Source organism: Vespa mandarinia, chromosome 7 (genome assembly GCF_050613455.1).
Source record: "Vespa mandarinia isolate Hongniang chromosome 7, ASM5061345v1, whole genome shotgun sequence".
Classification (NCBI taxonomy): domain Eukaryota; kingdom Metazoa; phylum Arthropoda; class Insecta; order Hymenoptera; family Vespidae; genus Vespa; species Vespa mandarinia.
Genome location: NC_140816.1, coordinates 6,760,001 through 6,775,000, shown reverse-complemented (window position 1 = coordinate 6,775,000; position 15,000 = coordinate 6,760,001). Strand labels below are relative to the sequence as shown.

At 29.8% G+C, this 15,000-nt stretch overlaps 1 protein-coding gene across 2 annotated transcripts in view; it reads right to left on the bottom strand.

The window, feature by feature from the left end:
• The window catches only part of LOC118440255 (serine/threonine-protein phosphatase 2B catalytic subunit 2), a 203,523-nt gene that overhangs the window by 150,970 nt on the left and 37,553 nt on the right, over positions 1 to 15,000 (bottom strand). The window contains exon 1 of one of the 2 annotated variants that reach the window (XM_035863045.2): positions 11,599 to 11,773. The exons of the other annotated variant lie outside the window; for it this stretch is intronic. Coding sequence (XP_035718938.1) covers positions 11,599 to 11,740 — 142 coding nt within the window. The 5' untranslated portion in view covers positions 11,741 to 11,773. Of the gene's footprint in view, positions 1 to 11,598; positions 11,774 to 15,000 lie in introns of those variants that run through there. 2 annotated transcript variants of the gene reach the window in all.

Sequence of the window (15,000 nt, the reverse complement as noted above, 5' to 3'; positions counted from 1 at the left end):
TAATCTCTTACATTCTTTATATTGTATATTGTCTAATAAAAAGCATAAATCTTTCTTGATGCCATTCAAGGATATTAATTATTATGAAGAAAAAAAAAAAAAAAAAAAAAAAAAAAAACAATCGAAAGTGATAGATCGTATATGCGCATAGCAATTAAAAATGTTATACAATAATAGAGTTGGAAGAATCATTCCAACGGAATCTCTTTTTTTTTTTTATATGTATCTTTTCGAATAAAAAAAAAAAATTCAAAATCAATAAAAAAAGAAGAATCGAATTTGTGTCACAAAAATATTAATTTCGATGAACGACATTGTCTTTCATCTTCATTTTCGTTTTTATTATTTATAAATGAAATATATATGGAAAGCTCTAGTTTCGATCAAATTTTATTATTTACCGAAGATTTTTAATTAACGAAAATTTTTTATTCTCTATTTCGACGAAACTCGATGATGACATTTCAAATTACTCACTGATTTATAAGGATATAAGTGAAAAAAAAAAAAAAAGAAAAAAAAAAGAAAAAAAAAGAAAGAAAAAAGAAAGAGTAAAGAAAGGAAAAGGAAAAAGAAAGAAAAGTACATACAGAACCTTTGCCCGAACAAGGAAAATCGCATGAATAATTAATTAATTAATTTATTCATTCATTCATTCATTCATTCATTCATTGCGCTCATTGTAAATAATCACAATTAAATGTTTAATCTATCAAAAGAAGAATGATTTTCAATTCTAATGGATATTGAAAATTCATTACGTTTAATTATCTTGAAATAATAAATTATTGGTTAAGAGAATCTTTCAAATGAAATCATCATCACCATCATCATCATCATCATCATCATCAAAATAGAATAATATTAAATTGGGCAACGAATAATGTCAAAATTTTCGATCTAAAATCTACAAAATATTGTTTACATATATAAATATATATATTAAAAGATATATTGAAAAAAAAAAAAAATAAATAAATAAATAAATAAAAAAGGGGGGGGGGTGGGACAATGCGAAAAGAAGATTAAGAAAAATTACAAGAGAAATGAAAAAAAAAAAATTGTCAACCGAACGAGGAAATTAATAAATCTCCATCTTTATCTCCTTTAATTTTTTTTTTCTTTTTTTTTTTTTTTTCATTCTTTTATTTGTAAAATATAACTATCGTTAAGTATCGAACGGTGTGCGACAATTTAAACGAAGTCGACGATCGTTGTTGCACCATTGTCTAGCATAGAATACTACGCATCAAAGACAATTACACAATCGCGAGAACTCGTCCAACACTTTAATCGCATCTGGCAACGTTCAGGGTCTCGGTCAAGTTAGGTAAGGTTACATTGAAATGGATCGATCATGCAGATCCGACTCGACGACAGGACGACGATCATCGTTTGGTATCAACTAGCGACACTTGTCTATTATCTATCTATCTATCTATCTATCTATCTATCTATCTCTATCTCTTTATCTCTCTTTCTCTCTGTCAGTCTCTTTTACATTAACCTTTTAATAAATAAAACAGAAAAAAAACAAAACAAAAAAAAAAAAAAAAAGATAATGAATAAACAAAAGATATATCAGAGACATTATGACAGAAATAATGATAAAAGAATACAGAAAATTATCATAACATTTTTGTTGACGAAATTTGATGATAAAAAAAAAAAAAAAAAAAAAAAAGAAAAAGAAAAGAAATAAAGAAGAAAAAAGGGAAAAAAAAGACAACTTTACTTTCCATAATTGCGAATTCATTTGTACGTTGTAATTTTTCCGAGTACGTTGTAATTTAAAGGACATGTTAATTAATTCGTCCATTTCTTATTTTTTCTTTTTTTATTATTATCACATATATACTCTGGTATGATAAACTTAATTTCTCTCTCTCTCTCTCTCTCTCTCTCTCTCTCTCTCTCTCTCTCTCTCTCTTTCTCTCTATCTACCTATCTATCTACCTGTATGCATAATTATCTGTTCTCAAATATAATCGCGGTTTATTAATGACTTCATCATAACGCTCCGACTCGTAACTTTTATTTTTCGAACAAACTCGTCGGTGGTTGGAACACAATGTGCGAGATATACGAACATTTGAAATTGCACGAACGTTCCGTTTAAATGTAAATACGCTTCTACAATATGCACATATATGTACGTACATTCGTATATATATGTAAATACCCAAAACCGAAGAAAATCCAAATTACGTGGAGAATTAATGAACTCTTCGAATTTGCCATGAGGGTGGGAGTTGATCGAATCTTTCGTAATATGAAAATGATAAAAAGGAAAAAAGAAAAAAAAAGAAAAAAGAAAAAGAAAGAGAAAAAGAAAAAAAAAAAAAGAAAAGCGAAAAATAAAAATGTATCCAAATTTGCATATTAAAATTTGTTTACGTAAACTGTTACATGTAAAGATTATTCTAAATATTAGATACCCATTTATTATTTCAGATTTCAAGAGCTTTATCATATATCGAGCATATTTTCGAATTTTCTCTCTCTCTCTCTTTCTCTCTCTCTCTCTCTCTCTCTCTCTCTCTCTTTTTATTTCTATGTTTCTTTTTCTGTTCCTTTTGTATCGTTTTCTTTTGTTTTTTTTTTGAAGTTCAATTAAACCCTTCCTCACTATAACCCAATCTCCCAATCAATCAACCACCCATCCAAAAGTTTAATTTTATATTTTCCCCCTGAGAGGTGAAGGGGAATTAAGCACAAGACACTTTGAGAAACATTGATCCAACAAAATCAACGTAGAGTATTGATTATCGAAACGTATCGATTATATACAAAATGTCTGCTATTTGTAACGTCAATATTTGTATTGTAAGGAATACCTAATTTTGACGGCACCATCATAATGGAATTTCAATTATCCGACCTGCGATTATCCGAATATTGGATTAAACAGTATCGTTAAACACATACAACAGATATATATATAACTTTGTATTAATAATATACATAGAAATTAGTAACCCTATATGATTTACGTGAACTAAACGTTCATGAATGCACGCATATATATACATATATATATATATATATATATATATATATATATATATAAAATATGTGCTAGATCGAATCTAATCAAAATCAAATATCTCTAAAGAGATTCGATCGAGAGATGATATAAAAAATTTTTTTCCAACGGATAATCTTTAAAAAAAAAAAAATAAATAAATAAATAAATAAATAAGAAATTTATAGAGAATATATTTTTCCCTTGAAGAGAAATATTTCTTAAGACCAACAACGTTCAACCACCGTAAGTAATCTCATTCTTGAGGAAAAAAGAAAACTACTACGTCATCGGTTGAGCTAACACATGTAAACATATATTGTGATTATTTATATATATATATATATATATATATATATATACATACACACACACACACATACACATAGTACACATTTAAAATACAAGGACACAAGGCCGTGAACGTGTTTTATCGATTTCCTATACACACAAACATACACATATACTCAGATGATATTCTCTCTCTCTCTCTCTCTCGCTTGCTCGCATGGTCTAGTCTATTAGTAAGAGAGAGAGAGAGAGAGAGAGAAAAGGCGTGAAAAATATAGGTAACATCTTTCAGAGAGATGCCGACACATCATATCGGGGCTTGTGAGTTCTCGCCTATTCGTGCGTGGTACTCGAAAGAGCACCCTACCGTATATATCGGCGAGCACTCTAAAAATACTATACTCATATCGGCATTCTTTCATTCCGTGCCATCAACGACTCCGCATTCACAATCTTTCTGTCTCTTTGCTTTCTCCTACTATTACTACTACTACTATTCTCTCTTTCTTTCTCTCTCTCTCTCTCTCTCTCTCTCTCTTTCTCTCTCTCGTTTTCTTTCATTTTCTCCCTTATTCTCTCATACTATCTCTTTCTCGCTCATTCTCTCCTCCCTCTCTCTCTCTCTCTCTCGCTCTCTCTCTCTCAAGCTTCTAAAGTTCAGAAGTCAAAGCCAACCGCGACGTACGGCTTCAAAGAGCTTTTCTACGTTCGTCCGTCATCCTCATTCTCGTCGCACATGTTAAAAAAAAAAAAAAAAAAAAGGAAAATAAAAGAAAAGAAAAAAATAAAAAAAAAAAGAAAAAAAAAGAAAAGGGAAAAAGAGGGATTAAAACAAAACGAAACAAAAAAAAAAGCAAAAGAAAAAATACAGAAAAAAAAACAGAAGAAGAAAAACGTATGTATGTATTATACTTCGCGCGCTTTTATCAATCAAGTGTTCAAACGAGTCCATGCTCGCGTCCATCATCACGATTTCCTTCAAATTGTTACATCAAGTTCATATTGTAATTTCGACAATAAACGTAACCGATTCTCTCTCTCTCTCTCTCTCTCTCGCTCTCTCTCTCTCTCTTCTTCAGTCATCCTTCATCATTCTCCCCATTCTTTATTATATCTCTTTTCTCCCATTGTTTCATAATTTTAATTCCTCTTAAACGTTAGACATCAAATTTAATTTTAATTTCTTTATTTTTTTTTTTTTAACTATTCTAACCTCTACCCTTCCTCCCTCATTCCCGCCGCCGCCGCCGCCGCCGCCGCCGCCTTCCTTTCCATCATCCTTCCATCCCCCGAACCCCTCCCCTCCACTCGCACTACCCCTTTTAAACTTTCCACAGTTTTTTGTCTCAGTTCTCTTGGAGATAAAAGTAAAAGAAAAAAAAAAAAAAAAGAAAAAAAAATTAGAAAAAAGAAAGGAGAAAGCAAGCACAAAAATAATATTAAAAAAAAAAAAAAAAAAAAAAAAAAAGGAAAGAAAAAAATAATCGACATTTCTAACAAATATTTTTCATTCCTTTTGATATCGCAATAAACAACGACGAAGATCTTTTTATCGATATAACGACAAACGATTTCGATCTAAATAACAGGCTTTACCACATTTATTCTATACATATAAACAGACAGATAGATATATAGATAGATGGATAGACAGATAGATGGATAGATAGATAGATAGATAGAAAGATAAATGAATGGATAGATATTTTCTACTATCATACAATCATATCCAATGGTATATCACTATGGTTCATTTTTATCGAATATCAATCCTTTTCTTCTCTGAAGGGGACGAGGGGGAATTGAGGGGAAGAGGGATGAAAAAATGAGAGGGAAAGGTCGAGACGGGGCAAAGGGTTGTCATCTATTTCTATCCTTTTATAGAATTTTCTTTCTTTTTTTTTTTCTTTTTCCTTTTCTTTCTTTTCCTTTCCTTCTTGCTCTCTTTTTTCTTTTTCGCATTCTCTCGACTCGTTGTACTTTTTTTTTAATAAAATGAAATAAAACAAAAAAAGAAAAGAAAAAACAAAAAGAATAATCATGAAATCATAATTCGTTACGCAGATATAATCAAACGATTCATTATAATGTTATTGCATGATTTCCTTAATATTTTTTTTTGCATACGATCAATCGTAACATTCAATGAATTTCATTGAATCAAACAATTGTTGCAGTGTTGTTGTTGTGTGAGGATCATCAATAAATAAAAACAAAAAGATAAATTAATAAAAGAGGGGGCAGATGGGGGAAGGGGGTTATTATAGATCTTTCATTGGAACGTCGTAATATTTTTATAACGTATGAATGAAAAAAAAAAAAAAAAAAAAAAAAAAAAAAAAAAAAAGAAAAAAAAAACAAATTAATAAAAATTACTCGACTTGACTCTTAAACGTTTGCGTTGATAATTAAAAAATAAAAAAAAAAAAAAACAAACCCAAAATCTTGCATTTTCTCGCTAATACGCAAATCTAACGTTCGGAAAATTAATTTTAATCGATTAAAATGAATATTGTAAAAAAGAGAAAAAGAGAGAGAAAAAAATAAAGCAAAAATCTTCATTGGATAAAAGATGACAATGATTTCTGGAAGGGAAAAAAAAGAAAAGAAAAGAGAGACAAAAAAAAAAGGAAAAGAAAAAAGAAAAAACATTTGATGGATAAAGAGAAAATGGACGACAGACGCACACACACACACACACACATGTATATATATATATATTTTTTTTTTCCATCTAAAAAGTTGGACACCATAATAATAACGAATGAACGTAAAATCTCAAATTTACTATACGTCAAGGTGCACTCATAACCGGCCAAAATTTTCGAGCCAACAACCGTCTATATTCAACCCCTTTCTAAGAACATAAAGAAGATAAAACTGTCCAGGGGCAACCGCCAATGAAATAAATCCGTGCATACGTGCATACATATATAAATATGTATTTATGTACGTGCATATATATATATATATATATATATACATACATATATACATGTATATACGTACATACAAATACTCGCATCTTCGTAACACAGAAAGCCACTGGATACATCGACCTATCGCTAAGATTATCTCAAATATATCACGAGATATTCTTCTATGAATTTTCGACATACCACCCTCATCCAATCTCACATTACAACACATCCCCCACCACCCCCAGCACCATCCAACCCACGCGATAAATTTTTTTTTTTTTTTTTTGGAGAGTTCGAAAACCTTTTTTCTAAGAAAAAAGAAATAAATAAATAATTTTATTTTTCCTTTTTTTTTTCCTCACGTAAGAACGTTCGCGTTCCTCCACGTTTCACGATTTCTTTTATTTTTCTTTTCTATTTTTTGTTTTTTATTTTTTTTTTTTTTTTTCACAATTTATGCATAACTCATAACACAGAACTAATAGTATCGCTTGAATCGGAACCGTGTAAATATTTCATTAGAAAAAGAAAACCAAAAAAGAAAGAAAAAGAAGAAGAAGAAAAAATACTTATGATAGTTATCGTTTGATAATATTTTTTTTTTTCTTTCTTTCTTTCTTTCTTTCTTTCATTCATTCATTCATTCATTTTTTCTTTTCTTTTTCACATGTGTATATACATACGTGTGTGTATCTAACGAACGAACGACATGACGTCACAGAAAGTCAAATATCATCGAAGCCCGTTATTAATAATCTTTGAATTTTGCAAAATTAAATAGCTTTGGACCATCGAAAAATAAATCTACGAAAAGGATTATATTTGTGTATCTATCTACGTATGTACACACACACACACACACACGTATATATATATATATATATATACGGGTATTTGTGTTAAATGATAAGTATATATCTAGCAATATAAGGGAGTAGTAGATACAAAATAAAATATAGAATAAAATATAGAATGAAATATAAAAGGCAAATGAATAATGTAAAATCTAATATAATAAAATATGGTGTAATAATAAATAAACGAATGGGGTTGGAGGGAGAGGGAGAGAGAGAGAGAGAGAGGGGAGGGGGTGGAAAAATGGTGAAGTCATTCCACTATGAAAAATATCCTTATAGATCCAATTAGTATTCACATGAATGGCTCATTAATAATGATTAAACCGATCGTCACTAATAATCTCGGATCGCACGTTTTAATCCCTCCGCGAACACGTGGATCGAAGTGAAGTAAATATTCAAATAACAATGAAGGATGATCTCTCATCGATCAATAATCTCTCCCTTTAATTTTTTCCTACTTGACACGAGAGAAACGATATTTAACGGGCAATACATACATACATATATACATACATACATACATACATACATACATACATACATACATATATTCGTGATAACTGCAAGGTTTCCAAACTGTCTGTATTTCGACCAATTAAAAGTCAATAAAATCGAAAGAGAATATGCCCATTGGTCAATCGGCTTGTCACCGAAAGCAGGCCAACATATACGATAACTTATCATCACACATATACACATACACACATACACACACAATGTATCCACACACCTATACCATTGAATTAAATATAAACGTTATATCTCGGAGAATTGAAGACAATGGAGACTTTTTTTTTGCCTTTTATTTTCTTTTTTGTCGTTGTTGTTGTTGTTGTTGTTGTTGTTGTTGCTGTTGTGTTATTGTTGTTATTGTCATCCAATATAAAATGTGAAAAGTTCATTACGAGCCTCGGTTATATCATCTAATCCAGCACATTTCTATTATCGCAATGAAAACAACGTAACGTATGATTTTTATTCTATACGCCGATCCTTCGAAATGATCTAATCTCAAAGGACATTAGTGATAAATTATAAGCAATTAAAATCATCTACATCTTAATGATTTATCCTTAAAAAAAAGAAGAAAAAAAAAAAATAAACAAACTAATGTTCGTGTAAAGATGATAAGATAAATGACGAAACGTATAATGTAATTATTCTTAATGATTATCAGTCTTAATTCGAATAATCGTCTAACACCTTTCGCATTATTATATAACACAAGAGTAATGATTTTTATTCCAAATTTATTCCGACAACAAATAAATGTTAAATAAATATCGATACATGTCGAACGATATCAATATACAAATTTATTGTAAAATTATTATTATCTTCGATATTAACGAAGAAAAGAGAGATAATAAGATAAGGAATCGATCAAATCAATTACAATATCGTTTAATAATATTTTGATCAATGATATCAAACGATAATCATTTAAAATCTTTCGTATTATTAGGTATTTTTAACGAGACAATGACATTCTTTATCGAACATCTATTTATTTATTTATTTATTTATTTATTTTGAGAACAATAATAACCAAAAAAAAAATTTTGCGATAGAAATAATCTCTCGGGAATTTAGAATTATATTAGAAGAGAATAAGAGATAAAAGAGATCGTTCAGATAATTGATTTATCGTTCAATATAATTTTTGAATGTAATGATTATCAGTGTCAATTAATATCGTCTAACACATATTATTATAAAGAGATTAAGGTCTTTATCGATAGTATTTATTTTTACGAACAAGATCAACAAAAATACAAAAAAAAAAAAAAATATATATATATATATTAATATTTAAATATTTCTATATATTTCTAGCCTTTAAATATTTCTCTTGAAAATTAACGAAAAATGAGATAGGATATTAGATAAATAATAACACATAATTCATAATCGAACGTAATTATTCTTATTAATTATCAATTAAATATATCACTTAACGCGTATTATTATAAACGATATGAGAATTTTTATCGGCAACATTTATTCTCTTCTTACAGGATCAAAAAAAAAAAAAAAAAAAAAAGGAATAAGATATAAATATCGATAAGCGTACACACCTTATGAGAGAAAACTTTTATCACGAAATATTAACGAAAGATAAGTAAAGGAAAATAAATAATAATTCGTCATTAATATACGTAACGTAATTATTCCTAATAATTATCATTGTCAATTTAATATCATAACGAGATAACGATTTTTATCTCTTATATTTATTTCTAAATAACATGGATCGATCGTATAATCTAATAAATTATCATTTCATTTTCAATATTGATTTTATTAATAAACGTTAAAAGCGACTCGTATCCTTTCACTAAAGTTATTTTTTCCTAATCTATCCATTAAACAATAAGCCTGATTTCTATTTCTATATTTCTAAACAATAAAACGAACGCGTTTTCATTGAACGAACGTTCGACATTATTTTCAACGATGATTTTTTTTCTTTTTTTTTTTTTTTCACTAAACAACTTACTATATTTCCTAATGATTTTCTATTCTTAAAAGCCCCGTTCTCCTTTCATGAAAAGCGATCTTTAAGGAGAAAGAGAGAGAGAGAGAGAGAGAGAGAGAGAGAGAGATGGATGAGCGGAGAGGACGGAGGAACGGAAAAGAGGAGAGGAAGAGGGTAAACGTCGTATAATAGTATAGGTAACGTAACACCGTTTCCTCTGACGCGTTAATTAAACGCACGTATACATCCGTATAGCAAGTGTTCAGAGAGAGCAAGCGGCGGCCCGTTCGCCGTACCAATGACCGTTTTAGATCTTCTATCTCTCTCTTACTCTCTCTCTCTCTCTCTCTCTCTCTCTTTCTCTCTCTCTCTCTCTCTCTCTCTCTCTCTCTCTCTCTCTCTCTCTCTCTGCCAGTAAAGCTGTATTTATACCAGAGGAATATTTACCTAGGAGAGTACCAACATTGTACCGTAATTGTACCAACATCGTATAACAAACCGCGTTTACATGTTCGAATGTACGCCAACCACTTCCGCAAAGTCGCGTATACATCGAATGATGACCATTCGTTCTGCCTACTCTTCAACCCTCCCTTCACTCCATTCTCCCTCTCCAGGTCTCTCTCTCTCTCTCTCTCTCTCTCTCTCGCTCTCTATCTCCATCTTTCTATCTTTCTCTTTGATGCTGTTAATGCTACTGGTGCTGTTATTGGTACTGGTGTTAGTGCTTTTTAGTTGGCCTACAATTTCATAACGATGTATACACAACAAATCTCCGCGTAATTTATTACTCCCCACCCCACCCTTCTGTCTGTCTCTCTCTCTCTCTCTCTCTCTCTCTCTCTTTCTCGCTCTCTCTCTCTCTCACTCTCTCTCTCTTTTTCTCTTTTACACTCGTGATTACGTAAGAGTCCAAATGTATTCGCAATTACAAAACTATATAATATTTTTCCTACGTATCGCATATAAACATCAGGATTTCTTTCCTTGTCGTATCTATTTACGTAAAGTGTGAAAGAAGAAGAAAAAAAGATGAAAAAAAAAAAATAATAATAATAAAAAGTAATAACAAAAATGTAAACAGAGCAAATTTCGTCCTTCAGTATCAGTTACCTGATACGTATGTATTAGCGTATGTATGTATGTTGATTTTAGAATTAAAAGATCAAGAAAAATTTCTACGCATTAATGTTACAATTATTATATATATTTATGTATATATATATATATATATATATATATATATAAATTAAATATTATATATCGATTAATAGATACGTGAAACAAATAAATCCTATGGGTTTCTATAACTAAGTTTACCTAGGAAAATGAAAAAAGAAAGAAAGAAAAAGGAAAAAAGAGAAAAAAGAAAAAAAGCAACCTAAATTTCAATATATTATTATTAGTATCAGTTATACGTATCGTTACGCAAACGTTTTGAAAGAAATTTATGCTCGATGACTAATACATGAAACAAATAAATAAATCCTATGGGTTCTCATTAGTTCGGCTTTTTCTAAAAATAATAAATCTAAATTTCGATCGGTATGTACATACATACATACATAAATACATATGTACCAATAGTATTTTATTTCGTTACGCAAACGTTGGAATTCGTGTTCGATGACTAATGCATGAAACGAATAAATAAATAAATCCTATGGGTTTACCTATAAATTCGGTTTACCTAAAGAAAGAAAGAGAAGAAAAAAAAAACGGAAAAAAAAGAAAGAAAGAAAGAACGAAAAAATAAAAAAAAGGTCAATCCTAACCTCAATGTATAATTATCACACGATTACATATATTACACACATAATGCATATATATATATATATATATATATATATATATATATATATATTAAGTATTAAATATAACCATAGTTATGCAAAAACATTCTAAATTCGTACTTCAAATAAATCATTCTACGAGTAGTCTCTTTTAGGAGTTGATTAACCTAAAAAAAAAAAAAAGTAAAACAGAAAATTTTCCTTTCAGACAAATTTTCAAGATAATTACTATTAGAAGATAACTTGTTAAAAGAGGAGTCTGCTCTTTTGGACGGTGTCAACGATTTCTTAATTCGACGACATTCTTGTTGCTCAGACGAATGGAATGGTTCCAAAGGAGACGAGAAAATGACTGAAGAACGATCATCCATCCTTATCCTACCGAGAACAGATCTTGGACTAGATCGTACGTACGTACATACACACTTACGTGTTCTATTTACGATTTCTCCCTCTCCTCTACATCTCTCTCTCTCTCTCTCTCTCACTCTCTCTCTCTTTCTTCTAGTCTCCCACTTTACCGTTTCCCCTTCCTTTCATCTCCCCACTTTCGACACGCCTACTATGTTCTTTTCACCGTTTCTTGAGGCGACACGTAAAATCAATCATTACGCATGATTTCATACATATTTACATGTGTATATATATATATTTACGTGTGTGTGTGTGTGTGTGTGTGTGTGTGTGGGTGGGTCCACACATGGTACATATGTATTTAGAAATAAGTCGATTTAGTACGCACGTGTCTTCATTGATATCAATTCTAACGTGAATATTCAAATCTTCTATACTTTGAACAAGATCGTCTAAATCTTATTTAAATACGAATCGACGAAATACGATCGCACGATTTGTCAGTGTTAATCATTCGCTTATTACGTATGTATAGATATTAAATATATATATATATATATATATGTATATATGTATGCATGTATAGTGTATATAAATAGATGTATCATTACGCAAATCTGTAATACGTATATCAACACGTATGACATTTTATCAAAATATGTGTATTATAATGCGGTAAGATATATTTATTTCTAATTATATGTATGTATGTATGTATATATATATATATATATATATATATATATATATTGCATGTATGTTTATTATATGCAAAACTTGTAATAAGCTTATAAAAACAAGTACAAGATATAAATAAAAATTTGTGTGACATAATAAAAATATATATTATAATATGATATTATAACATACAAACAAATAAATAAATAAACGTATATATATATATATATATATATATATATATATATATATATATATATACAGCTGTAATACGTGTATTAAACACGTATAAGCAATAGATAAACATATGTATCAACTAAAATATGTATTATAATGTAGTAAGATATATAAATATTTATACAATCTATGTACACATTTGTTTTTACAATATGTATGTTAAGTATAACATATGGTTGATACACATTTTTATTAAACGTATATAATATACACCAACATACGATACACGAATTAAAGCTTTGCATATGATAAATATGCATATTTATCTGTATATACACATCCATATACACACACCCACATACACACATATATATATATATTTTTTTTTTAATCCGTAAAATTCTTTGACAATATAATGAACGTATAATATTTAACTTAATTATCACTCTTTCTTTCTCTCTTTAATCTCTTTCTTTTGGATCTATGCAATTGAGAAACAAAGGGTTAACTCGAACACAGACACACACACACACACACACACATACACATATGCACATCACAGCAGACGCATCCAAGCTCCATTCATAAGCAACCGAACTAAATTTAGAATTTGATAGAAGGGGGAGGGAGGAGGAGGAGGAGGTTGTTTGGTAATGTCGTTGCTCTACCCCTTTAACCCCCGTACCCTGTCTGCTTCAAAGTAAAGGGCACTGCTCCGATGCGTGCTGATCATTTGACGTCAGAGTACGAACTCGAATTTCTCTTTCTCTTTCTATTTCTACTTCTCTCTCTCTCTCTCTCTCTCTCTCTCTCTCTCTCTCTCTCTCTCTCTCCCTACCTAAGTATCTATCTCTTCTTCTCTATCAGCTTTGTTTCACACCCGTGCCAAAATAACTGGTACCACGAATACGTTTTCTTTCAGCAAGTATATAAAATAATCCATAATGATATATATATATATATATATATATATATATATATATATCAAACAAAATTTATATGTAATATTTATACGTAAGTTCCTTATAATAATAAAAAATTCCCGTGAAAGTTTTTGACAATCAAATCGAATATTTACTACATCAAATTGCACCCATAAGAAAAATCATTTCGCGATATAGATCTCGCATTACGATGATTTTAACATACAAACATACATACATACATACATACGTAGATATGTATGTACATGTGTAGATTATTCGAGATGTTTATTTCTAATGGAGAGAGGATGAGACAGGCAGACAGACGAACAGACAGAGACAGAGACAGACAGACAGACAGAGGAAGAGAGAGAGAGAGAGAGAGGGAGAGAGAGAGAAAGAGAGAGAGAGAAAAAGAGAGAGCGAGAAAGAAAGGGAGAGAGTCAAGAAGTCGTGGGAAAAGTATTGATAATATTTATATATCGCGAAAACAATTCTTAGAATTGACAATACTTTTCCACTGGACTTCTATGAGAAAAAAGAAAACAAAAGAGAGAGAAAGAGAGAGAGAGAGAGAGAGAGAGAGAGAGAGAGAGAAAGAGAGAGAGAGGGAGGGAGAGAGAGAGGTAAGAAGGAGAGAGAGATTCTTAATAAGAGGCAAATAAAAAAAAAATAAAAAAATAAAAAAGAAAGAAAGAAATAAAAAGCAAAGAAAAAAAGAAACGATAGGAATGTTAAACGATTAAAAAAAAAAAAAAATATATATATATATATAACGTCGTCGTATATAAAAAGAACGGCTTTGGTTGGCCCTCTGATATCTGGCCGATTGATAATTACGTGACCGCATTTTATTTACACGAGTGATAACACGATGACGTACATGGATAATAGCAACGGTCTCGTCGTTCGAGACCAAGTGCTATGCAATTAACCCCAAACGAAAAAAAAAAGAAAGCAAGTTTGGATTTTTTAGCCTTTTTCGTAAATAATGGAACATCGAAGAAACAAATAAAATATTTGTTTCTTCGAATTATCGTTTATGATCTTTTAACTACCATTATCGTGGATAAGATCGAATTAATATTATCGATTATCTATTACGATTACGTTACAAGTTTGTGAATACGATGTCACATAACACACATATGCACACATCATATTTTTATATATTGCAGACACATTTTTTTTTTCTTTTTTTTTTTCTTTTTTTTTTTTTTTTTTTAAATTACATCTATAATATTTATTTTACGAGGATTTATATAATGAAACGAAGAGAAACGCTTAATCAGATCTAATTCATTAAAATGCAATTCTGATCGTTCATTATATTGAACAGACACATAAAGATAAGTTTTTCATTTTTGAGATAATTTCCTTTTCTTATTTTTTTTTCTTTTTTTTTTTCCATTGATACTTGCACGGCTTATCAACGACAAAGTGCAATTAAACAAGATACAATTATGCAAGATGTAATTATGATCGTTCATTTTATTCAA